The 26,059-nt window shown below is 32.3% G+C and overlaps 2 protein-coding genes across 9 annotated transcripts in view; one reads left to right on the top strand and one right to left on the bottom strand.

Annotated features, from left to right (window-relative positions):
• CSMD3 (CUB and Sushi multiple domains 3) overlaps positions 1-26,059 on the bottom strand; it is a 1,243,168-nt gene that overhangs the window by 1,021,125 nt on the left and 195,984 nt on the right. The window lies entirely within an intron of this gene.
• Positions 24,498-25,437, top strand: LOC101029802 (heterogeneous nuclear ribonucleoprotein A1-like). Its single transcript, XM_003933121.4, has one exon. The coding sequence runs from the start codon at positions 24,519-24,521 to the stop codon at positions 25,416-25,418; it is 900 nt and encodes a 299-aa protein (XP_003933170.2). The 5' UTR covers positions 24,498-24,518; the 3' UTR covers positions 25,419-25,437.

Here is a 26,059-nt window from a genome sequence, read left to right on the forward strand (position 1 = left end):
ATATGTCTATGACAATGTTTTTAGCATTATTTTCTTACAATGAAAAAGAAAAATATACTCTCTTTTTCATCGTGCCAAACTATGATCTCCCCCAACATACTCTCCTCATGATTTTTGTTGAAACTGTGAATGTTAACATCACAGCTGTGTAAATGCTATTCTTAGCAAAGGTTTTCCTTGTTATGATTACTTTTGTTTCCGAATGTTTGTTTTCCATGACGTTAATAATTTAATCTGTTACTTTTTATTTATTTCATATTAAGTGTAACCATAACTTAAACTCTGCCAATTGTTTAAATCTCCTTTCAATAGATTTAGATACATTAGGCATTCAACTTCAACTTCTTAAAGAAAAATTTTCAGCACATTTTAATCTTCTCCATCTGGACATTTGTTTCTATTACCGGAAAGTGTTCTTAATATTCCATTAAACTTTATTCTTAGTTGGATATTTTATTTTCTATATATCCAGTGTTCTCTTTCGTGGTTATAAACACCAGCAACTTCCTGAGCATGGGTGTTTAAGAGATAAATAATCCACTTCTGTATACATCTTCATACCATTCTCAAATTCCATTTTAGTCTCTATGGGTATAGAAATTGTTTTTCAACATTTATTTTGGATTCAGAGGGTAAGTGTGCAGGTTTGTTACATGGGTATATGCGTGATACTGACATTTGGGGTACAATGATTCTATCACCCAGTTACTGAGCATAGTACCCAATAAGCAGTTTTTCAGCCCACATCCTCCCTCTTTCTTCTCAGACCCAGAAGTCCCCAGTGTCCAGTATTTCCATCATTATATCCATGTCTATTCAGTGATTAGCTCCACTTGTAAGTGAGAACATATGATATTTGGTTTTCTGTTCCCATGTTAATTTGCTTAGGATAATAGCCTCCAGCTTCATCTCCATGTTGCTGCAAAAAACATGATTTCATTATTTTTTATGTCTGCATAGTAGTCCGTGGCGTATATGTATCACATTTTCTTTATCCATTCTGGTGTTGATAGGCACCTAGGTTGATCCCCTGTCTTTCTTATTGTGAATAGTGCTGCAATGAACATGTAAATATGTGTGTTTTTTGGTATACTGATTTATTTTCCTTTGAGTGTATACCCAGAAATGACATTACTGGGTCAAATGGTAGTTCTAAGTTCTCTGAGAACTCTCCAAACTACTTTCCACCATGGCTAAGCTAGTTAGCATTCCCTCCAATGTATATGATCCTTTTTTTTTTTTTTTTCTGAAGCATTGCCAGCATCTGTTATTTCTTGGCTTTTTAATAATTGCCATTCTGACTAGTGTAAGATGGTATATTGTTGTGGGTTTGATTTGTATTTCTTTGATAATTAGTGATGATGAGCACTTTTTTCATGTTTGTTTGCCACTTTTCTATCTTCTTTTGAGAAGTGTCTGTGTCTTTTGCCTATTATTAATTGATTTATTATTATTTTTGCATGTTGATGCATTTAACTTCCTGGTAGATTTTGGATATTCAATATTTTTCAGATTCATAGTTTGGAAACCATGCACATTAGGATTTGGAAGGCAAGGCTCTGTGCTAATGCTGATGTTTTAAAAATCAAAGCCATTCTGAATTCTCGCACTTTGAATTTGAGCTACTTATTTCTGTTGCTAAGAAATTTATGTATCTTCTTATAGTTTACAGTTTTTTTGATATTTGATAATGAAGACATTATTTTCATAAATTGTTTTAGATACTTGTTGGGTCTAAAACCCTTTCAATTTCCTTTCACTATAGAATTTCCTTTCAATAGAAAATTCTTGTCCTCTGCTTTATAAAAAAGTTCTTTATTTGTTTAGGTAATTTCTTCCCTTAAACTTATTCATGGATCTTTCAAAAATGCCTATTATTTGAAGACTTTTCTGGACTTAAATTACTCCTGGTACCGCTACCACTTTTTCTCCTTTTTCTATTTCCTATATCTCTGACATTTTTCTCTCCCTTGTTAAAATCTTCTTCAATGTTAACATTAAACTCTTTTGAGTATTTCATATACATATATGTATTTTTTATTTCCAAGAGGTATCCTTTGTTCTTTTTCTATAGAATCGTGTTCATGTTTTGTATCTTTTAGAGAACAATTATACTAGGTTTGTTTGCTCATTTTAGAAGTTTTCTTCTGTTCTTATAGTCCCCCTTCTTTTTTTTCCCAATTTTTTGATTTTATTTGTTTTGGACTTTAGCTTCTATACTAGAGAACTTCTTCAGAAGTCAGGTGATTTTTGTTTGGTATTTATAAGTAGTTAAGTAAAACACTGAATAAATGTTCTGAGTACAAGTGTGGCATTTGATACACTTGTACTTTACTATGTAGTGATAGTCTTGATAGTTTAATTCTTAAAAGACCCATTATATCAGTATGTCTTTCCTATTGAACTGCTTATAGTCTAAGTAAAAGGATTCTCAGTTACCTGCTTAGAGAGTACTGACTTAACTGACAATTTTCTGAGTTAAGTGGTGAAAAATGTGTGTGGAACATGTGTCAATATTTTGCATGGAAACATTTACTTGTTCCATTTGTATTTGTATTGTACTTCTCTTTTCAGTTGTATCTGAAACCCACCATTCTGAGATTGTTTTACCCCTTCAGAGAAAAGACCTCCAATATTCATCTGAGGTAGAAAATGGGAAGTTGCCTAGCTGCATGTTTTTGGTCCTTTTTAGTCTTCTCGATTGAATTTTCAAGCAGTCTTCCTGCTTTAAGCATGACTTTTACTGCCTCTTTTAGAGGTTCTTGATCCCACCAGTTCATTAGACTTCTGGGAATTCTGAGATATAAGTTGAATTGCTTCTTAGCTTTTTCTGCTAGTGATTTAAGATTCAACCTTTCAGTGACCTCTATGTCTGTTACTACTGCTTCTTCTGATTACCAGCTTCCAAAGTATTGTTTGTTTAGTTTTAATTCTCTCCTATTATCTATATTCTTATGCATTTGTGCCATTTAAAAACAGTTTGATATTTGAGATGGATTTCAGGAGACAGTAATAGACCATGTGTTTCCTCTTTTATCTAATCTCAATATTCTCTCTCTCTGTATATATCACTTACACATTCATTGGAAATTGCGTAAATGAACTACGATGTGGACATCACATTAAGTATATTGCATAGTTGGTTACTGACAGTTGAAAGCTCTATGTAATCTTAAATCTATAAGGATATTTCTTGTGACATATTTCTTGTGACATATGAAATTTTGTTTATGAGTTAGTATGGGATATTTATAAAAGTATACACAGAGGATATTTTAGAAGATTTGGAGTTATTATTTAGGAAATGTATTGAATATTCCTGCAAATAAGACTCATTTTATTTTAAATTTACTTCAGTGTACACACAGTTTCATCTTATGTGTCTAAGCAATATAGAAGAATATGAACATTGTAGAATTGAAGGTCTTAATTTCCATAAATTGAAAGAATATAAAAAACTTTATATTTTCCCAAAGACCAATTGTCTTTGGGAAAGAAAAACTTATACCAAAATTGCACATTATTTTAAACATGTTCATATCCACAGGTGTTTAATGTGATAAAACAATAGGGGACACAACCAGGCTGTCTTTGAGTTACTATACTAAAAACTTAATTACTCTATAGTTATGGATAAAACTACATAGCGAAATATGCAAGATGTATTTCTATAATATGTAACTAAATGTAGTTGTCAGTAATACTACATATTTTTGAAATGACCGATCAATTAATTTGTTCCAATTGTTAATACAACATATTGCTTTAACATACAGAATGTATTCAAGAAACAAGTAAGTGAAGTTAAAAAAGAGGAAAAGAAAGGAATGAATAGCTAGAGCACAGAGGATTTTTAGAGCAGCAAAACCTATTTTATATGAAACTATGATGGTAGATGTATATTGGACATTTATCAAAAGCCAGAGAATGTACAACACCAAGAGTAAACTCTAAAGTAAACTATAGGCCTTGAGTGATAATGATTTGTCAATATAAATTTATCGATAGTAACAAAAGTATCATTCTGATATAGGATGTTAATCCTGGAAAGCATGTGAGTGTGTGTGGGAACGAGATGAAAACTTCCTGTATTTTCTGCTCAATTTTGCTATGAACCTAAAATTTCTCTAAAAAGTAAAATCTTTTAAATTTTTCAAAAAGAAACCAAACATAATAGTTAATATATATACAGCAAATTTTAATAAGTCTCCATAATCAGTCCTGCTATAATCTTTCACAGTGACCTATACATAGCTTGTAAGCAAGTAGCTTTCATATTGTTTGACTGAGCTAAGAAAGATACTTACTATATATTTTATTAAAGTGTTGGCAACTTACTACATATTTCAATAAAGTGCTGGCATAGGTAATAGAACCTTCCTCCATCTTCAGTTGCCCCTGATCTCTTCCATCTACTTTTCTTACACTGTTCTAGTCCCCACACTTAATTACGGTCATTCATTGTGCCTCTATCTCACTGACATCAAGAGATCCATGACATTTAATGATTGTCCTTATATAGCTTTTTATATTATCTCTGTAAAAGCAAGTTATTGAGCTATTTTTTTCTCCTTTTTTAAAAAAAGCACTCAGTACTGAAAATGATTTCCCGTGACACTCCCATTACCCTACTCAAAGCACTTTTTTTTATAAAGCTTCAGGTGCTTGTTAATGACCTTTGTATTTCAGGAAATAGATGAGATTTTGAAGTCTCTAGAATGGAAACAGACTATTGAAAGACCTGAGATCTAGAACCCTTGGTATTACAAGTCAGAAAAAAGGTGTTTTGAAACAGATCCTTCAAATGAAATAGGTAGGCTAGGAAAAATAATGATCTCTGTGTTAATTATGATTTTCTTTATTAAGAATGCCAGAGAAAATACAAATCCGGTTAATTGTGAATTTCAGATAAATATTTAATATAAGCATATCTCAAGCATTGCTAGAATGTTCTGTATTTTTATTGCTAAATCCAGCAACAATTATTTTGGGGATGCTGGATAAATGAAAGAGTACACTAGACTGCATTTCTTGCCATCATGATGAGGAAGACCCTAATGCTAAGTAAAAGTTAAATAAATATATTGATAGATAATTAACTTCTACTCAGATGTATATCTATTTAACTTTTATGCAAATACATATACATACATATATAATTCACATGCTATACACACACACACACACACACACACACACGCACACAGTGTTCAGTGTTAAGGGTTTTGGAACAAATCCATATCTACCTCTTTTCCTTCACTTCCTCTCAGAGGATAAATGGGACATCCTTCTCAAACAGATATGAGAGAACAACTTATAGTGTGAGGAAAGGTATCATCCTTGCTAAATACTTTCAGTTCATGTATTAGAAAATGTCCTTCTCTAGTAAATACTGGGGGAAAACTTCAATTCCTTTCTCACTCTATGAGATACTTACCTAATTTTTCTCTTGCATGATACCTTTTTTTGTCTTTCCTCTTTTGAGCTATTAGCTATTTGTCTGCAAATGTTTTTTGCACACATTTTTTTTTTCTTTTTGTAGAGTCATAGAGCCATGAGAAAGGGAAATAAATATTCATTTTACCAGAAAACTGAAAACATATATTTGATTTGGCTCTTCAATTAAGTGTAAAAGCGCACTTGGTGAAGACGGAATGAAAGACTATTCAGAAGGCAAATTTTGCAAAGCCAGAAGGTATGAACACAAAACTTATTTGGGAAAGGTAGTCAGGTTGGAGTGAACAGATGTTTAAAGATACTGTTATATAGACAAATGGACACAAAGCTATGAAGACATTTTGGGGCCAGATTGTAAAGAACCATGTTTAAGTTTAACTGAGGATTAAAATATATATATATTTTGGTAGACTGATTATTTTGCAATGTTAGATATTAATATGACTTAATCATTACTTCCTTAAAGAAGCAGAGGAAATGTTAAAAACAGTAGCCTTCTTGAAGCTCTCTACTGACCATTTTGGAAACTGCAGCCCATTTTCTTATTCTGCATTTAATGTAATTAATATCTTGCTTTCATTTGAAAAATGTGCAGGATTATCAAAGTCTCCACAATCATTAAATAGTGCCAATGTTAGAGATATTGTAATCTGAAAGTACTTGAAGAGGCAAATCAAATATTTACTTTACTGCTTGAAATAAATTATTTCTTTCAAATTTCAATTTCCAATAGATATTGAGTATTAATTATGACTCTCATTACGTTAATTGGAAACAAATGTACTTTCATAACGGTATTAGCTTAAATTATATATATTTAAATACATATAATTTCAAATATATATAGTATTTGCAATTGAAAACAACAGCATCTTTAAGACAGTTCATTTATATTTTCTTTATCTGAATAGCCTCTTACCAAAATGTCAATGACTGTAAGACTGGACTTATAAATAAGTTAATATTTTAGACAATTCTCAAGGACAACAATTGTATGTATGCCTGTGTAAAATTCAAATTTCAAATTCTTAAGCAAAAATTATTATCAGACTGGTATGGTTAACAGACAAAATATTTTAACAGCCTTTGTGCATCATTGGGAATAACTGGCAACAAATAGATTACTGTTGATACGTCTGCATTTCTGGATGGCCGTGACTATTTTTAAATAAGACAGCTTCTAGTGTACAATATGATCTTGGTGGAGTAATATTGTAGGTTCTAGTTAATAATGCCTTAATTTTAAAAACTGCATTTTTCAAACTAATACATTTTAGGCTAGATTTTTCTGACACAAGATGTGTACACACTTACTCTATAGGATGAAAGGGCATTTTTAGATGCTCATTATCAAGGAGGATGGGAAAATAGAGGCCCAGAACCATTGAGCAGCCTGCTCAAAGCCATACCATTAATAAATGATGGATGCGTATTTTTATAAGAGGTGAATAATTTTTCCCATTACACTATGCTGCATTTCATCACTATGGAAATTACAATTTCCATAACTATACAAAACTCTGGAGAAATGAAATACGCTAAAAAATAAGTTTTTTTTAGGAAAAAGGACATAAGTATCTGGAGCTGAAGAATCTGTTTTCTGTTGCTGGAGCTGCTCTTTCAGGTAGAGGCCCTTGATTATTAACGTGAGTAATGAGAATAGTGTTTGAGTCTATGCTGACAACTCACAATTATCTCCAGCCCAAATATTCTCTGTGCTTCAGATTTATATTCCTAACCACCCATTTAACATCTCCCTTTAGATGCCTCATGGGAGTCTCAAATTTCACAAGGTTGAAATGGACTTCATGCTTTTCTTCCCAGTTTTTGCCATCATTAGTAACCAGAAGCATTTTAGCAATTGTTGAAAGAACAAAGTTGGAAATTGTTCTTATTTCTGTGACTCCTCTCATTCTATTTTATCTGATTTATCTACGGATTATACCATATCTACCCCCAAACTATATTGCACATTTGCTCCCTTCTTTCAATCTCCATTGCTACCACCTTATTTCAAACCTCACTAGGATGCAGCAAAATGTTCTTACTTGGAGTATCTATTTCCATTTTTGCCTCCTTGTAATCCATTAGTCTATACAGCAAGAGTTATAATCTTAAAAGGTAAATCATGTCACTCTCAGTTTAAATGTTTCAACTAATGCCCATTTTGTTTATAATATCATCCATGGCCGAAGATGTCTAGGTGTCCTGGCTTAGTGCACACTGTACTGCAGCAAAAGTGACCTCTTTTCAGTTCCTTCTTCCAGTCTTACCTTAAATGTTACTGCCTTACACAGTCTTTCATTTTTCAATCTGCAGTCTTTAACAGCACTATGCAAAATAATTATTGAACTTGACATTTGCTTCTTTATTATTTATGAAGAACAAAAATCTCTTCTGTGTAGAGGTTATAACTATTTTGTTCATTAATTGTTCACAGTGTATTGTGCAATCTGTGGCATCAAGAAAGTGCTAAGTAAGTGCTAGTTGAATTAATTAATTAGGTTGAAGTAGAAAACTCACCAGGAAGCAGGAGCCAGTTAAGGGGACTTTGCAGCCCATTTGCATCTCTCTCAAAACTTTGTAGAGACAACTTGATGTGAAAGATTTCCTTTTGTTATTTTTAATCTAGATCATATAGATTTACTTATGGATTAAAATCTTTTCCCATGGTCATAACTCTGCTAAAATGATTCTAAAATACTAAAAAAATTTCCTCATTTCAATGCTAGGTTTGCAGATATTTATTTTCTGAACCACTGCTAGCATCATTTCAACAATGTAGCGAAGTTCATTGAGAGTGCAGTTCTCTGGATTTCATAATAGATGTCCTCATATATTATAAAAGTTCAAAATACTCATGTAGCTTACTGTCAAAGGTTAATTAAAATTAATAATAATGAATTTCAAAATTATGATAGGAGCTCTACCCAGCCAGCTTTTTCCATTCCTTATGTGAGTCAGAATGACACAAATAAACATTAAAACTTGAGTTAAATAATATATTATTTGACAGGTGTTTATTAGTCTGATTTTGGTTTTTGATAAGGTACTACGTATTATCAGGGAATGCCTCATAAAAAACTAAACTCGTGCATTCCTCACGTAATCTAAAAACATTTAAATTTGAATTTGTACTGAATTATATGATATTATAATGTTTGCAAGGTAGCCCTGCTTTTCATCTTTGGCTATTACTACAACCTGAGCATCGCGCAAAGAGACAGCATGTGACTTTTGAAATAAAAATTGTATGTTGATTTTTTTTAAAAAACCTTTAGAGCAGGAGGTTTATTTTTAATTTATCCCATGATGCATTCAATTTATGAATGCAGTTAATTGTATAATATTTATGGAAAAAATAAATATGCAATTTTTAATGTATTTTTCTCCCTAGTTGATAGGATGGTTTTTATTTTATAAAAGAAATTTCAACATAGATGTTTTGGTATTACACACCCTAAAGCTATAATCAAAATTGCTACAGCTAATATGCCACATATTTTGTTACTAAAACAGAGCCACAAAGCTGGAGAAAAGTAAAGTAAAGCAAAAACAATGCTCTATTGATGACGCTTTCACAAAATTGTAAATTTGCTGGAATCATGCCAAATCGTAACACTTGACTTCATATTCATTCTATTGCTATAAACCAGGGCTAGTATAAAGCAACTTCCACTGCATAATGGCTGCTGTTTTTGCTTCAAATTAATTGCACATGTGTTTAATTATATAGCAGCTCTTGGAAGTGATTATATAAAATGTTATTTCTTCTTACTCTTGCTTGGATCTCTCAAATTATAGTTCTCTAACTCTGAAAGCAACAATGAATTTTAATAAAGGGCAGGGTTTGCAAATTACTGTTGCCAGGCTGCTGCCAGTGACTGAAGAGCCTCTTTTAGAAACTGAATGAAGTTCTATTGTCTGTTTACTTCCAAGTGAGAAGGATCTACAATTACTTGATTAGACCTCCAGAGGGCACTCTGAAAAAGACTAGATGATAGGCCTCTAAAATATCTCTGAAGATGCCACCATCTTGGAAATGCCTTTGATAGATGATTGTTCTAAAGGTTTTCTTTAATATTTCTTTTTATTCTGAAAACTTTCCAAAAAGTAATATTATCTGCTGTCTCAAAGAACAATGAGTATGCTTGGTAAGCACTATATCAAGGTTACCTAGTTTTTCCATCATTCTTAGAACCTTATGTAGTTCAGGCACAATTCTATATAAAGACTGATTTAGATGAATTATCTTTCGTTCAAAATGCCAAATCTAGCTGTATTCAACTTGGAAGCAACATAACATAGCAACCTATTTATATAGACTTTATACTAACTGTAGTATAGGTTTGAATATATAGCTCTACAATGAAGCTTAAAGGAGAAAGTACACTTGAATCAAATTCAAAATCAGTACATTTTTCACCTGAGCAATTGTCCAACTATTTGGCACTTTGTTAGAACCAACCTAGTATTTGGAAATACAAAATTACAGAAGAATAAGTTTTCACTGGTGATCCAATTTACAGAGAAACCCATATTTTTCAACTGAATTAAAAAATAAGTTCTAGGGTTTTGTTCTACTGTAGGATGACTGGACTTAACAGTAATATAGTATACAGTTTCTAGTAAATAGCTAGAAGAAGTGTATTGAACATTTTCATCCCCCCAAAATAAAGTTTGAAATGATACATATGCTAATGACCTGACCTGATCACTATGCACTCCCTACATGTATTGAAACATCACTATGTAGCCCATGAATATGCACCATTATTTGTCAATTTTTTTCTTTACAAACTCTTACATTTTTTTTCTTTTGCCTTTTTTACAATAACAGTTTAAAACAAAAACATACTGTACAGTTATACAATTTTTTTTCTATATTTCCTTATCTTATAAGCATTTTTCTATTTTGAATCTTTTTTTTACTTTTTAAATTTTACTGTTAAAAATTAACACACAGATGTTTTTATAATGCTCTATTTTATTTATTTATTTCCTAAGACAGAGTCTCTGCTCTGTTGCCTGGGCTGGAGTTTGGTGGTACAGTCATGGCTCACTGCAGCCTCAATTACAGCTGTCTTGGGCTCAAATGTCACTCTTGCCAGAGCCTCTCAAGTATCTAGGACTACAGGCGTGTGCCACCATGACCATCTATTTTTTATTTATTTATTTATTTATTTATTTGATAGAGATGGAGTCTCACTTTGCTGTCCAGACTGATCTCGAATTCCTGGGCTCAAGTTATCTTTCTGCCCTGGCTTCCAAAGTGCTGGTATTATAGGTGTGAGTCACTGCACCTGGTCAAGTGCTCTTTATACATATTAATTTTTATTCAATATAATTAAATATATAATTGAAATATCAAATACCACTGAAGTGTTTATAGTAAAAATTTAGTTCTTAAACTCAAACCTTTCTATTTACTTATGCACATTTATCAGTCCAGCTCCATCAAGATAAAATCTTTTAACTTTTTGATATTTTATTGCAATAGTAGTTAAACTAAACATTTGTAAATAACATGTACAGTCTTTCTTGTTTTATCTATTTTAAACATGTACTACTATTGAATTTTTCTTATATAGATGAGAGTTTCACTCTCTTAAAATGTACTATCTCCTCTTCCCCTATCCTCTTTTTATAGATATGCATCTATTTTCAGTTGAATCAGTGATGGGTGTTTATTAATTGGCTCCTTCACTGGAAATTCAACCTGTGAATGAGTACATATATTTCTTCTGTACAGCAAACATCTATTTCCCCCCATACTCACACTTGTTAATCACCTCATTTTCATTTACATAATTTTCTATCTTAATTTTTTTTGTTCTCAAATGCTCTGACAAGTTTGTCATGAAGAGGTAGATGTCTTAGATTTATGTTTTTCCCTGGAAATCTCCTTTCCAAAATTTTTAACTCTGCCCCACTCTTTTCTAGATTAGTTTACACTGTCCTATTTTATTAGAGGAAACTAGTGCCCTAGATAAACAGACTTTACTGACACATTTCACAGGCTAAGGAAGAGCCAGAGAGCTTCATGGTATTTCCCTGTATCATATAACTCACTTATCACAAATGTAATCTAGGGTTTCTGACTCGTACCCCAAGGCACTGTTCATTTTTTAACAAAATAAGGAAGATACATTTTCTATTTGAAACCATAGAAACATTTTGTTATTACACAAGAGTCAAAAAAGTTTTACAAATTAGGCTTAAAGGTAAAAAAGTTATAGTAAATAAGATTAATTTACTATTCAAGTAAGAACATTTAAAAAAATTAATAAGCCTAAATATACAGGGTTTTAAAGTTCTCAGTCATGTACAGTAATGAACTAGGTTTTCACATTCACTCACAGTCATTCATTGACTCACTCAGAGCCACTTTCAGTCCTGCAAGCTTTATTCCTGGTAAGTGCCCTATACAGGTGCACCATTTAAAAAGTATTTTATATGGTATTTTTACTGTACCATTTCTATGTTTAGATGTATATGTACTTAACATTCTGTTACCATCATCTGCAATATTTAGTTCAGTAACATACTCTATTAGTCCATTTTCACACTGCTAATAAAGATATACCTGAGACTGGGCAATTTACAAAAGAAAGACATTTGATTGGACTTACAGTTCCACGTGGCTGGAGAAGCCTCACATTCAAGGCAGAAGGCAAGGAGGAGCAAGTTGTGTCTTTCATGGACGGCAGCAGGCAAAGAGAGAGAGGGCTTGTGCATGGGGACTACTCCTCTTTTAAAAATCATCAGATCTTGTGAGACTTATTCATGGTCATGAGAACAACACAGGAAAAACTTGTCCCCATGATTCAACTACCTCCCACTGGGTCCATCCCACAACATGTGGGATTCCAAATGAGATTTGGGTGGGGACAGAGCCAAACCATATCACATGTTATACAGATTTGTAAACTAGGAGCAATAGGCTATATCATATAGCCTAGGTGTGTAGTAGGCTACACACCATCTAGGTTTGTGTATGTGTACTCTATGATGTTTGCTCAGTGATGAAATAATCTAATAGTGAATTTCTCAGGACATATTCCCATCATTAAGCAATGCATGACTTAGTAGAATGTGCAGACAGAAGGAGCAAAATAATAAAACAGCCTTTTATTTCTAGTGACTACAATTTTAATCAAAATAGCCAGAAAAAGTCATTTTTATTCTATAATGTCCCTTTTGTAAGGAAACACAGATGAAACAAATGCATACATTAATTTTGGAAAAGTAATGATATACTAAAAATTTCTGCATTAATATTGCAGTTTACAAATAGACTTGACTTGCACTTGACCCTCACCGTGTTTGTTCAGGTTAGATGTCGACAGTTATAATTACCTTTTTTTTTTTTTTTTTTTTTGTCAGTGTAAAGTGGATGCTGACAGTATGAGTCTCCCACCAAATATAGCCTGATGCCTTTTTTTTTTTTTTTTTTTTTTTTTTTGGTATATAAAATTGCATTGGACCACAGCTAAGTTCCTTTTTTTTATGTGTTATCAATAGCTGTTTTTGCACTACAAAGGTATAGTTTATTAATTGTAATGGATGGAAACTGTGTGCCCTCCGAAGCAAAAAATAATGTTTTCTCTGGCTTTTTGTTGAAAATGTTGCTGACTCCCAATAATAAGACTACAAAATTGCACATGTCCTTGTATATTTTCGACTTCATTATAGTTAAGCAGCAAATTTCACAATGATACACAAATATAAATGTATGTGTTTTGAATGAGGTGGTCATTTCACTTAAGGGTGACTTCACTGCTACTGCCATTCATCAAAATTCTGTCTTTTTCCATTTAGTTTTTAATGCTTTGTTATTTTGCAATTAATTACAAAATAGCCAATAATTTTAAGAGTGAAGCAATGTTACCTTATCATATCCTGTCCCTGTCCATGTGTATATCCAATTTTTTCCTATTTGTCACAGGCAGAAATTTATACTTTTTATTTTTCTATCTCAATAATTTCTTATTTGGATATAGTTTTAAATTTTTTTCTTCATATTCTCCTGTACCTCGAAACCCCTAAATCCATGTTAATTGCCTAATTTTTACACCCTTCCACATTTTCCTCAGGCTTGTACAATTATATAGAGTCAGATGCACACCATGTACAGAAGTTCTTAGCATTTTCTCTTGTAACTGTATACCTTGGGGGTCTAACTAGATTAGATTAGTTCATAAAGATCTGGGCTGATTTTTAATGATTGCCTTATGTACATACATGGAAAATAATGTATTCAATTATTTCTCTATCGATGGATATTCAGGGTGTTGTCAACTCCACACATTTTTTTTTTGCATTAAACATTCTGTTTAGTACAATTCTTGTACAAATATTTATATGTACTGTCAAGTTTGTTTCTAAAAAAGTTATCTGCTGAAACTACTATTTTCCTTATCTTTAAACCAGTGTTTCTCAAGTATGAAATTTCAGTATCTGGTTGGGGATGCTAAAAATACAGGCTACTGTGTTCTCCAGAGGTACTGACTTACTAGGCATGGCATGGAATGGGTCCCAAATATGTGCACTTTGGTAAGTTCCCCATGTGATGATAATGTATAATAAACCACTAATTCACTGTTCTAACTTTATCTAAAAGGATTCTTCTTATGTCCTTCATCTGGATGTAAGAATTCCTTCATGGAATGAACATTGGTATCTGTCTTGGGACCTTTATTTTTCTTATTCATATTTTTATTTTAAGCAAGCCAAGACTGTCTATTACAATTAAAAAAATATTTTGACAAGATTTTTTCTCCAAACTTCTGATCTTTTTTCTCCAGAAATCTAATAAGCATAAATTTTTTTTAAGAAGACATTGACAATGTTAACTAGGATCTGGTGATTTGAAAGTAAAATGAAAAATAAATCCTTTATATTTACTGAACTTATAGTATAGAGAGGATACAGGCAAAGACAAACAGCAAAAGAAAACAAGTATGGAAACAATTAAAAGATAATATAAAGATTTTTAAATGAGTAGGACACCTGCTACTTAACAGTACACCTCATGACGTGACACTCTTTCCCAGTCTGATTTCAGAACAGGGTTTGGCATATTGCTCTCTGCATACATTTCTGCACATTGCTGACAAAATTGTAGAGGCTGGTGATGGAATGTTTTACCAAGTGTCAATAATTAGGTTCAGTGATACCCACCAGCAATCACTGCATTTTAACAGTTTTAAAACTTCTTTTTCTTTGGAAATGTTATTTTAACAAAAATAATATAATTAATGAAGGAAGGCTGACAGCAAAATTGTGTGCATTTCTTACAACATATTAAGTCCCCATTAATGTTGAAGGTTTCTGAATCTTTATTACATGGTCTAGTATATTTAGCGATATGGGTTGAATGGTGTTCAGAAACCTGGAACAGAGATTCAGACTTTCTGGGATTGGGTTCAGCCTGGACGAGTTAAAAGCCATGTGGCCCGAGGCAACTTTCTTCTCATTGCATTTCAATACCTTCTTCTGTTCTTCATGAACAAAAAGCATATATTCTGTAGATTGGATGTGCAGAGTAAATGAGATAAATTACGGAAAAGTATTTTGAGCATTTTCTGATACATAATAACCAATTAATAAATGTTAGAATTATCTCCATAATAATAAATATGTATTCCCACAATGCTTATTTTCTGTTCACATTATAATATTATATGTAAAAGATATACTTTTTTATTTTGATCATTTTGCACATGTAACTTTGAAATGCTATTCTGAAGTTTGTAAGTACAAACTATAGAGTATGTAGCACATAAACAAATATTTACGAAAAAGAAATTAATACAAACACATGAAGAAAAATTTCATTAATCTTTTTTATGCAACAACATAATTTATGTGTGTATATATGGTTAAATATCTTATATATTCATATAAGATATGATATATTCATATAAGTGTACATGTAGTGTAGATGTGTGTATATATGTATTTCTGTGTTTGTATACTAAAGTTGATTTCCCTCTTTTTAAATAAATGTAGATATTGAAAATATCAATGAGAGCAAAATATTTTTTTTACTTTCTAAATTAAAACACCCATTTGAAACATCTTTCTAAAGAAAGAAGAATTTTAATGTATGTTCTTTTACAAAATATTATAAAAAATCATGAATAAGCATCTACCATAAAAGCTTCTGTAGTTTCTTTGTAAGAAAAATAACATTGTTTTTCAGAGTTGACACATTGTAATGGTTGATTTTATTAAAAGTTTAGCAATATTTCAAAAGAATAAAGATAGAAAAGGATCTGCAGAAATTTATTATGTGTGACACTGTTTTATGTAATCTTTTCATAAAAATGTGTCACCTACACAGAAGTGGGTGATGCTTTTTACTATTCATGATACAGTGGGGACGAATACCATTGGTCTTTGGCCTCTAAAAGGTTGTAATCTAATATGAAATATTTACAAGAAAATTAGTAATTATACTGTGGTGCATGACTTACTTTAAAGATATGAGTCGCTCCATTATATCTAAAGTGCAAGATTGTTCAAGAATGCATCTATTACAAGTTCAACAAGAGTATAACAAGTGTTGCTAGTGCTGTGCTTAAGAAAAACACCTCACCCGGACTTGGGAATTCAAGGAAATCTCACAGGTTAATGTGAAATCTGTATTAAAAGTATGAATTGGCCTGAAAAATAAATGTAACTTAATTCTTACTGAAGTAACTCTAAATTAATCTGAGCGATGAGTAAAGGATTAGCTGGAGTGAGGACAAAAAGAATTACATGAGATTTCTAGTATTTCAGAATTATGTCTTCCTTGTTGATGAAGCAGAAAACAATAAGGAAATAAATGCTTGACAAAATTAGTTTTCTCTAATTTTATTCAGTTATCTTAAAAAAGTAATAAAGTGTCAAACAAAGGTAATTAATGTTTAATAAAATGCTATTTTTATCCAAATGAATTTGTGTACAGAAAATTCATAGTTTAGCTAATCATTGTTACTTTCATTTATTATATTATTTTCCTTCTATACTTGCTTTTAAAAATCCTAAACTTTAAAAATCCTTATATTGTCTCTCTTTGCTCTACCCTTTTATAGATATTGACTCTGTGTATGAAACTAGCCGGTTTTACTTCTCCTAAAAGGGGTGTGTGGGTGTGTGTGGGGGTGTGTGTGTGTGTGTGTGTGTGTATGATATATGGTGTTTTCTAATTTTTACCTACATACTTACTTTATATTCTTTGATTTTGAAAGGTTAGGTTCAGCTACCAGAAGTATCATATTTTGCTTTTCACCAATATTCACCATTTCAAAAAAAAATTGTCTCTCTGACGTTTCTAAATATCCATTTCTGTTTTACGCCTGATTTTCTTAACCAGACATTTCAGCATGACCCTGAAACCTTCAATGAAATTGCACAGATTCGTGGAGTATAAGCACTCAAATATCATAATTTCTGCTACACATTTTTAGACTGCTTCAATCAGATTTAGATTACATAATTGATTCTGAATTTATTAAAATAATTAATCATTCTCTTCACAAAATAAATTTAGAATATATATAGAATCCATTTCTCATTCCTCAAGCAACATTAAATGTGAAAAAAATCAGTAATAAGAATGGCAACTTTTGCAAGTAAAAATGTGCATATTTTATGTATTCTGATCAAATTATCATTAAATTCATCCCAAATAAAAATTTCCTCTTGTATTCTATATAGGAGAAAATTGAATCTTAGACATGCTGCTGGGCATGGTGGCTCACGCCTGTAATCACAGCACTTTGGGAGGCCGTGGTGGGCAGATCAGCTGAGGTCAGGAGTTCCAGGTCAGCCTGGCCCACATGGTGAAATGCCATCTCTGCTAAAAATAAAAATTAGCCCGATGTGGCTGAGCATGGTGGCACATGCCTGTAATCCCAGCTACTCGAGAGGCTGAGGCAGGAGAATCACATGGACCCAGGAGATAGCAGCTTTGCAGTAAGCTGAGAGCACCACTGCACTCTAACCAGGGGCAACAGAGTGAGACTCGGTCTCAACAAAACGAATCTTGAAAGGTGTACAACTTGAGCAAGATTACACAAGCAATTAAGGGCAGACCCTGGACTTAAATCCACATTTCACTGCCTTCTGTGTCCATGTTCTCTCTGCTCCACCACCTTCCAGGCTAGATATAATAATGCTCATATATTATGATGATGTACTATGTTAAATTATACATATTTTTTCTGCATCTTAAACCACTTTTAGAAGTCCCTAGCAATTACTGGAAATTGATTTAGGCATCAGGAGAAATAAACTCAAATTCAAAAAGACACAAAATTATATATAAGTTTTGATTGAGAAATTTAAATACAAAATAGAGAATAATTTTTCCCTTTTAATAATTTCAGTATGTGTTGCAGAGGTTCCTTTCTTTCCTCAGTTTCTAACTATATAATGGCTAGTTCAATTTCCATTTAAATGTTTTAAGTATGAAGGAGAAGTAAGATCAAATCTGACCTTTGGAAAATCACTCAAGGTCACTAAATAATTTGTTTGTAAAATAAGGACCATAATACCTAATTCACAGGATTATAGTGAGATGTAAATGAGACAAGGTATATAAAGCACCCAGGTAAATTGATGACTTGAGGTCGGGAGTTTGAGACCAGCCTGGCCAACATGGTGAAACCCCATCTCTTCTAAAAATATAAAAATAACCAGGCATAATGGCAAGTCTTTGTAATCTCAGCTACTGGGGAGGCTGAGACAGGATAACTGCTTGAACCTGGGAGATGGAGTTTGGAGTGAGCCAAGATTGCACCGTGGCACTCCAGCCTGGATGATAGAGGAAGATTCAGTCTCAAAAAAATAAATGAATATCTAATAAATGCATATAAAGTTCTCAGTTAAGTGAATCAAAACCTGGATAACTTGATCCCAAAGTCATCTCTGAATAGCGATGCCATATATACCACCTAAAAAGAAGATTTCACATGCTACTTCTCTATGCTAAGTAATTGAAAACGTCTAATGTATTAAATTTTAATGTAGGCTATCTCTAAGTTTTAGGTTCTCACAACAAAGTGCCATGTATGAAAACAGGGGATTTAAATATTGTCTTTCTGAATAAAACTTATTAGGCAAATTTTCAAATATAAATATAAAAAGAGTAAATAGGAATTACTCTGTATTATTAACTAAAAATTGAATTATTATTGCTTTAGAAAGCTAGGCATTTAAAGCTTTGTATATTATAAGACCAGACCAAAGGAGACCCAATAGTTAAAAGTTTATGAAGCTACTGGGATGTGATAAAGATTCTATATGCAGAATTTATTCTGTTCATGGCATGAATCAGAAAAGCACGTTATAGGCAGATTGGTTCATTACTGGTTATTAAAGATGAGATTAATAATTTTAAGTGAATATTGTAAAATCTGCTGCAGTGAGGATAGCCATACTCACATAAAGAATGAGGTATATATTGTCATCTCTTCAGTAGCAAAAGAAAACTGATTGAAAACGTACAATAAGTACAAGTGCAATTCATTTGCAGATTATTCAGCTCTTCCCAAAGTTGTCTTTCTTATTTCTATTAGATTCTTATTGCTCAAATAAATTCTGAGTTATTTTACTCTAGTCATTGATGTGGCTACACACTGGATAGATACTGAACTACAGCTTTTCCTTCACACTATATTAACTACTAATAAATACCATGTTAGATGTACCTAACCTGGGAAGTGACAATAATAATTTCTTTTCACATTTATATATCCCATAGATTTATATAGGATATGAATATTATTTTATCTATAAAATGCTTTTTATAAATATTAGCTGAGAAAATTTTATGAAATCCAAGATAGGTTTTGGGAATGTAAATGGAATCTAAAAATCTACTTTTTTCCTAGAATGTGGGATTTCAAGTGTACTTACCCTCAAAAGACTACACAAATATCAACTACTCCCAAGTAAGTCATCCCAAAGTCACCCATGAATCAGTTGTACACAGGGGATAAAGAATCATAGAGAAGCTTCTAAATTTGTGTGACATGCCAGCATGAACAAAGTGTAATATGCACCTTTACTGGCAGAAAATAAGGAATGATGGACATATCACACCTACTTGATGTTTGGCTTTAATCAGCAGTTCAAACTGAACTCTTTTAACACTGTTACCTTTGCCATAGAAGACAACAGTAGACAAAGTAAAACTTCACAGAAATTATTATTCTTTTGTTTTTTTTATAGTTCAAATTAAAATGTGTAAGTCATTAATGAAATCTAAATAGTTCTTTAGAATCAGAGAATAAACTCTTCAGTAAATTTAGATTCAATATGATCATTTTCTTTGACTATAATATGAAGATTAAGTCCAAATATACGGTTATGAAACCAATACAACAACTTAAAAAACGATTTCCATGATTTTACAATTTCAAAAAATACCTTCAAAAGGAAAACTTTCTTTGCTTATAGTTTTTGATACATACCTGGCATTTAGGTTTCTTATTTTATTAATTGCCTTCATTTACCAACTCTCATTCCTTCATTTAAAAATAGATAATTGGTCTTTCCTTTATTCATTTGAAGTTCTTTATACAATCTGGATGTCATATATTCTTCTATAAACTAAACTTTATTCAGCATGCACTGTGAGATATGTAGATGCTGGCAGTATAGTGACAATAAAAATCCCTCTCCTCAAAAGCATACAAGGCAATATAAACTATGTACATGAGTTAATAAAAAATGCTGTGAAGATAAATGGTGAAAAAGCATTGAGTGACAGGATAAAAATGGCAGTTAGAAAAGCCTGGAGAGGCTGCCACTTCAGCAGAAACAGAAAAAAGTGAGGCTTCTACTTTCTACTATTCTTGGAGGATTTTTTTTTTCTGTTCATCTGTTGCTATGCCACTTTGTATATTTAATTTTCTTTTATGTTATTTTATTGTTTTACATTTTCTTTTTAAAATTTTTATTTGTACAGATTTATGAGGTGCATATGAAGTTTTTACTAGCCTGTGGTATGCGTTTAGAGAGAGTATAATTGTAGTGTGTATTATAGGGGAGCAGATATAGGTTATTGTGTTAATTCATGGTAACTTTTTGACAAAACCCTAGTAAACTTGTAATGCATGTTCAGTTATTTGAGTACAATACTGGCATCAGCATTATACATATATGAAGAAACTATGAGGAAGACAATTTCTAACCTGCATACAGTGTATAAGAAAGATATGTCTTCTGGTCTTATGGGTTATCTGTCTTCCAATCAAAAAAACATTTGTAGGAAGATTCATTGTCTCTTTGCTTCACTATCTTCAAACTTTTACATTCAGTAACACTTCTACAAATATCTACAATATCATCATTTTACTCTTTTTGCCCTATGAGACTACTCGACTCAGAAAAATTTAGAGGAATGTCTAAATATAGTATGGATAATTGATAATTTAATAAAGTTATATTCACATTAATTTGGTTTTATATATGTTAATGTGTCTAATACAGAGAACAATAAAATGTTATTCAACAACAACAAAATAAGATATCTTGATTCTTGAATGCAGAGTAGATTAAATGTATGGTGTTTCAGGTATTTTAAAATTAAAATTCTAAGTACCCATAGCTTTTCAAAGATTGTGAAATTCTATGTATAACTAAGTGATATCAATATGATATGAAACTAAAAGGAAATTCTATGAATCAGATAATTTTATCAATGATAGTATAAACAGAAAACAGACATACTCTTAAATATGTTATACAAACATACCATAATATACAGAGCCAGGTATAGAAAGAACAATCTCATATTCTTAATAAAATACAATTTTTATTGCTTTAGAGATAAATATGAGAAGTTCCCTGATCTTTACTTATTGCAAATTTGCTTGCTTATAATTTTGACCACAAAATTTAAGTTCTCCCTTTTGAGCTTTGAGGGAGAGGCAAAATTCTCACATGGTTTGGTCGATCAAATTCAAAATGAAGCCAAGACAGTGGTTAACATAGGCTTCAAGAGTTTTTATTTAATATTTTTCTGTCTAAGTAAAAAAAACACAAAAGAAAAGATAAACATTAATAAGACAGACTCAGTGTTCCTTGGAACTTAATAGATTTGTAGATTTAACCTTTCTTAGGCTGGTGGACCATTTGTTGTTAATGATGTCAGTGAAATTGCTAATCAAATTGGAAGTGACTTCAAATTAATTGTAGGTGACCTTGGGAAAAATTATTATCTTCTAAATGGATATTCAACTGAAGGTAAAACAATTTCAGACAGACTTTGGATCATTAACTTGTGACTGTAAATCTTCTTTTCTGAAAGTTGTTTACTCTCAAGTAAAGATGTCACTGAATCAGTTTCACACTAAAATTACCTTTCCATTAAATTTGATAAGATTAGCACATGTGAAACAAAGAAAAAAAATACAGCCTTGATAAATCTTATTATGTACACTTTTCTCTTCTGTATTACACATTTTTGTGGCTTCGGTATGTACTAAACTAATCTTTGTAACCTTTCAAAGGTTCTCATTCATCTTTGGGATATTCTATGTATTTTTCTTTAAAAAAAATTTTGCTGTGCTTGGAACCACCTTTTATTTTGTATCAGCCAAGCTCGGCTTTTTTGAATACTTTTTAAAAAATAGCTTGGTAGGAAAAAGATATATTAAACTTCCAAATATCTTTTGGCAAAAAGGCAGGGAGACTAGCATTCCTATACATGGTTGTTGGGAGAGAACTGCTTCCAAAATGTAATCAGGAAATATATTAAAATGTATTTTAATATTTTTACCCAGGAATCCTATACAGAAGAATCCAGCGCACAGGAAAAAAAGCAACAACACAAGTTATTTACTGATTATGCTTTTTGGTGTCAAACATCCAAAAGAATATCCATAAGAAATAGGTGAATTAACTATTGTTCAGCCATATAATTAAATTAATCTGTAAGTACTGTATCAGAGTAATACATATGATATCTTGATCAGTGATTAAAAAAATTATCTGTTATGTATACACTAAGCTTATATCTTTAAAAAACAAAAAAGACAAATTCTTTTCTAATTGTGTTTATTTTCATATGGGCATTGAGATATTGTAAGGAGAGTTTCATTTTACACCATTGATATTGGTGAATTTGAACAGGGAATGAGGTATGAGAGATTCTGGCAAGAGTTCTACTTATTCCATTTTATTGCTTTTTCTCAGTTGTGACAATAAACATTTTTTTAATTTCAAAATTAAACAAACTTCAAAAAATGTTAAATATGAAAAGATAAGCAGTACCAAACATGTTCTCCCAACATAAGCAATTAAAAAGTGGACAAACTATATGAATCAAGATTTTCAGGACTGAATGACAAAGTATGAAAAACTATAATCCTTGAAGGAAAAAAAATCACACAAAATGATACTCAGTTTTATCAAAGCTTTCCCTGACATATGAAGATGGTTCCAAAGAAGAGTACCTGCCTCCTTTAAACCTGAGAAGCTATAGACTGAAATATGGATTTGAAGATGTAGCTGGAATTATGGACAGGCTCCTGAAAGAACAGAAATACTGGAATGGAGGAGGAAGTCAAGAAGCAGTTCTCAAGTGTTTTCATGGGAATTTCCCTGTGAAGTTGGTCAAAGTAAAATACATATGTGCAGGGAAAGAGTACACAAAGCGTCTAAAAAAATAGCTACTGAGGAACTGAAAACAACAAAACTTTCAGAGATCACAACATTGTTGGAATTCAAATCCAGTCATAATGAATAAACTTCACCGATTCCTTCAGAAAATTGATAGAAACCCAAGTAAGACCAAACCTTAAAAGTCAGAACCAAGCCATAATGTTTCTCTTGGAAATAAAGAGAAAAAAATAGAAATAACTAAGAACAAAGCATTCTGAAGAGGTCTAAATGATGTCAGTAAATTTTCTAATGTAACAAAACCCACTAATCTTCTTTTTATAAGACAACATAATACAAACCCACTACAATATATTATTTTTAAAGCCCACTATAAAAACAAAACAAAACAACCAAAGCTTGACATACAAAGAAGCAGAAAAATGTGACCCAAGATCAGATAAAACAGGATTTAAGAGACAAACCAAGGAATGACACAAGTATTGAAATTAGTAGATAAGAATTTTAGAAGCCCAGTTACAAACATGTTGAAGAAATTAAAGGCACAGATAAACATAATGAGTTAACATATAAGGACATTTCAATGGAGAAATTAAAACTTTTTAAAAAAAGTATATATCTTAGAATGAAAACTACACTATCTGAAATGAATAATTTATTAATAGAATGTAACAGTGTATTCAAAATAGTAGAAAAAACATAGTGAGTCTGAAAACAAAAGAACAGGAGTCATTTAACCAGAAGAACTGAGAGAAACAAAGTGTGTATAATTAGCAAAGCTTTAGTGATATGTAGAGAAATATCAAGAGGTCTAATATATGCTCAATTGGAGTCTAAGAAGAAGAGAAGAGATAAAATGGAATGAAAAAACATATATAAGATATGATGGCCTAAATATTACTAAATTTATTTGAAATAATCTACAGATTGCAAAAATTTAGTAAAGCCTGTGTACTATAAAAAACAAATAAACCACACATAGGCACATCACAGGAAAGCTGTAAATAACCAAAAATGAAAGAAAAAATTAAACTCAGCTAGAAAACAAAACAAAATACATTGATAAAGGAATGCTAATATGAGTAACTGCCAAATTTTTAGCAGGAGCAATGAAAGCAAGTAGGCAATTAAATAACATATTTAAAATGCTAAAAAGAAAGGTAGGAAGACATCCTATGAACTCCGAGTGCTATATTGAAACAAACACACACACACACACACACACACACACACCCCATAGAATCATTATTTGTATGTTTTATATATGTATATTTTTAAAACACTGAAACGCACACACTCCTACATATTTTTCAATATAGCACTCTTAGTTTACAGAATGCCTTCCTACCTTTTAACACTTAAAATATGTTATTCAGCTTTTTTCTGCCTGTGGACGCCGCCAAAGAAGCATTGTTAAAGTCTCTCTTCTCCCTGCAATCATGTCTAAGTCAGAGTCTCCTAAAGAGCCGGAACAGCTGAGGAAGCTCTTCATTGGAGGGTTGAGCTTTGAAACAACCCATGAGAGCCTGAGGAGCCATTTTGAGCAATGGGGAACGCTCACAGACTGTGTGGTAATGAGAGATCCAAACACCAAGCGCTCCAGGGGCTTTGGGTTCATCAGGTATGCAACTGCGGAGGAGGTGGATGCAGCTATGAATGCAAGGCCACACAAAGTGCATGGAAGAGTTGTGGAACCAAAGAGAGCTGTCTCAAGAGAAGATTCTCAAAGACCAGGTGCCCACTTAACTGTGAAAAAAATATTCCTTGGTGGCATTAAAGAAGACACTGAAGAACATCACCTAAGAGATTATTTTGAACAGTATGGAAAAATTGAAGTGATTGAAATCATAACTGACAGAGGCAGTGGCAAGAAAAGGGGCTTTGCCTTTGTAGCCTTTGATGACCATGACTCCGTGGATATGATTGTCATTCAGAAATACCATACTGTGAATGGCCACAACTGTGAAGTTAGGAAAGCCCTGTCAAAGCAAGAGATGGCTAGTGCTTCATCCAGCCAAAGAGGTCGAAGTGGTTCTGGAAACTTTGGTGGTGGTTGTGGAGGTGGTTTCGGTGGGAATGACATCTTCGGTCATGGAGGAAACTTCACTGGTCGTGGTGGCTTTAGTGGCAGCCATGGTGGTGGTGGATATGGTGGCAGTGGGGATGGCTATAATGGATTTGGTAATGGTGGAGGCAATTTTGGAGGTGGTGGAAGCTACAATGATTTTGGCAGTTACAACAATCAGTCTTCAAATTTTGGACCCATGAAGGGAGGAAACTTTGGAGGCAGAAGCTCTGGCCCCTATGGTGGTGGCGGCCAATACTTTGCCAAACCATGAAACCAAGGTGGCTATGGCAGTTCCAGTAGCAGCAGTAGCTATGGCAGTGGCAGAAGATTTAAATTAGGAAACAAAGCTTAGCAGGAGAGGAGAGCCAGAGAAGTGACAGGGAAGCTACAGGTTACAACAGATTTGTGAACTCAGCCAAGCACAGTGGTGGCAGGGCGTAGCTGCTACAAAGAAGATATGATTTAGACAGATACTCGTGTATGGACAAAAAACTAGAGGACTGTATTTGTGACTAATTGTATAACAGGTTGTTTTAGTTTCTGTTCTGTGGAAAGTGTAAAGAATTCCAACAAAGGGTTTTAATGTAGATTTTTTTCTTTTTCTGTTTTTGTTTTTTTTGTTTTTGTTTTTGTTTTTTTTTTTTTTTTTTTTGCATCCATGCTGTTGATTGCTAAATGTATTAGTCTGATCGTGACGCTGAATAAATGTCTTTTTTTTTTTTAATGTGCTGTGTAAAGTTAGTCTACTCAGAAGCCATCTTGGTAAATTTCCCCAACAGTGTGAAGTTAGAATTCCTTCAGGGTGATATCAGCTTCTATTTGGAATTTATATTCAACCTGCTTGGGTGGAGAAGCCATTGTCTTCAGAAACCTTGGTGTAGTAGAACTAATAGTTACTGTTGTGACTTGAAG

Source organism: Saimiri boliviensis, chromosome 15 (genome assembly GCF_048565385.1).
Source record: "Saimiri boliviensis isolate mSaiBol1 chromosome 15, mSaiBol1.pri, whole genome shotgun sequence".
Taxonomy (NCBI): Eukaryota; Metazoa; Chordata; class Mammalia; order Primates; family Cebidae; genus Saimiri; species Saimiri boliviensis.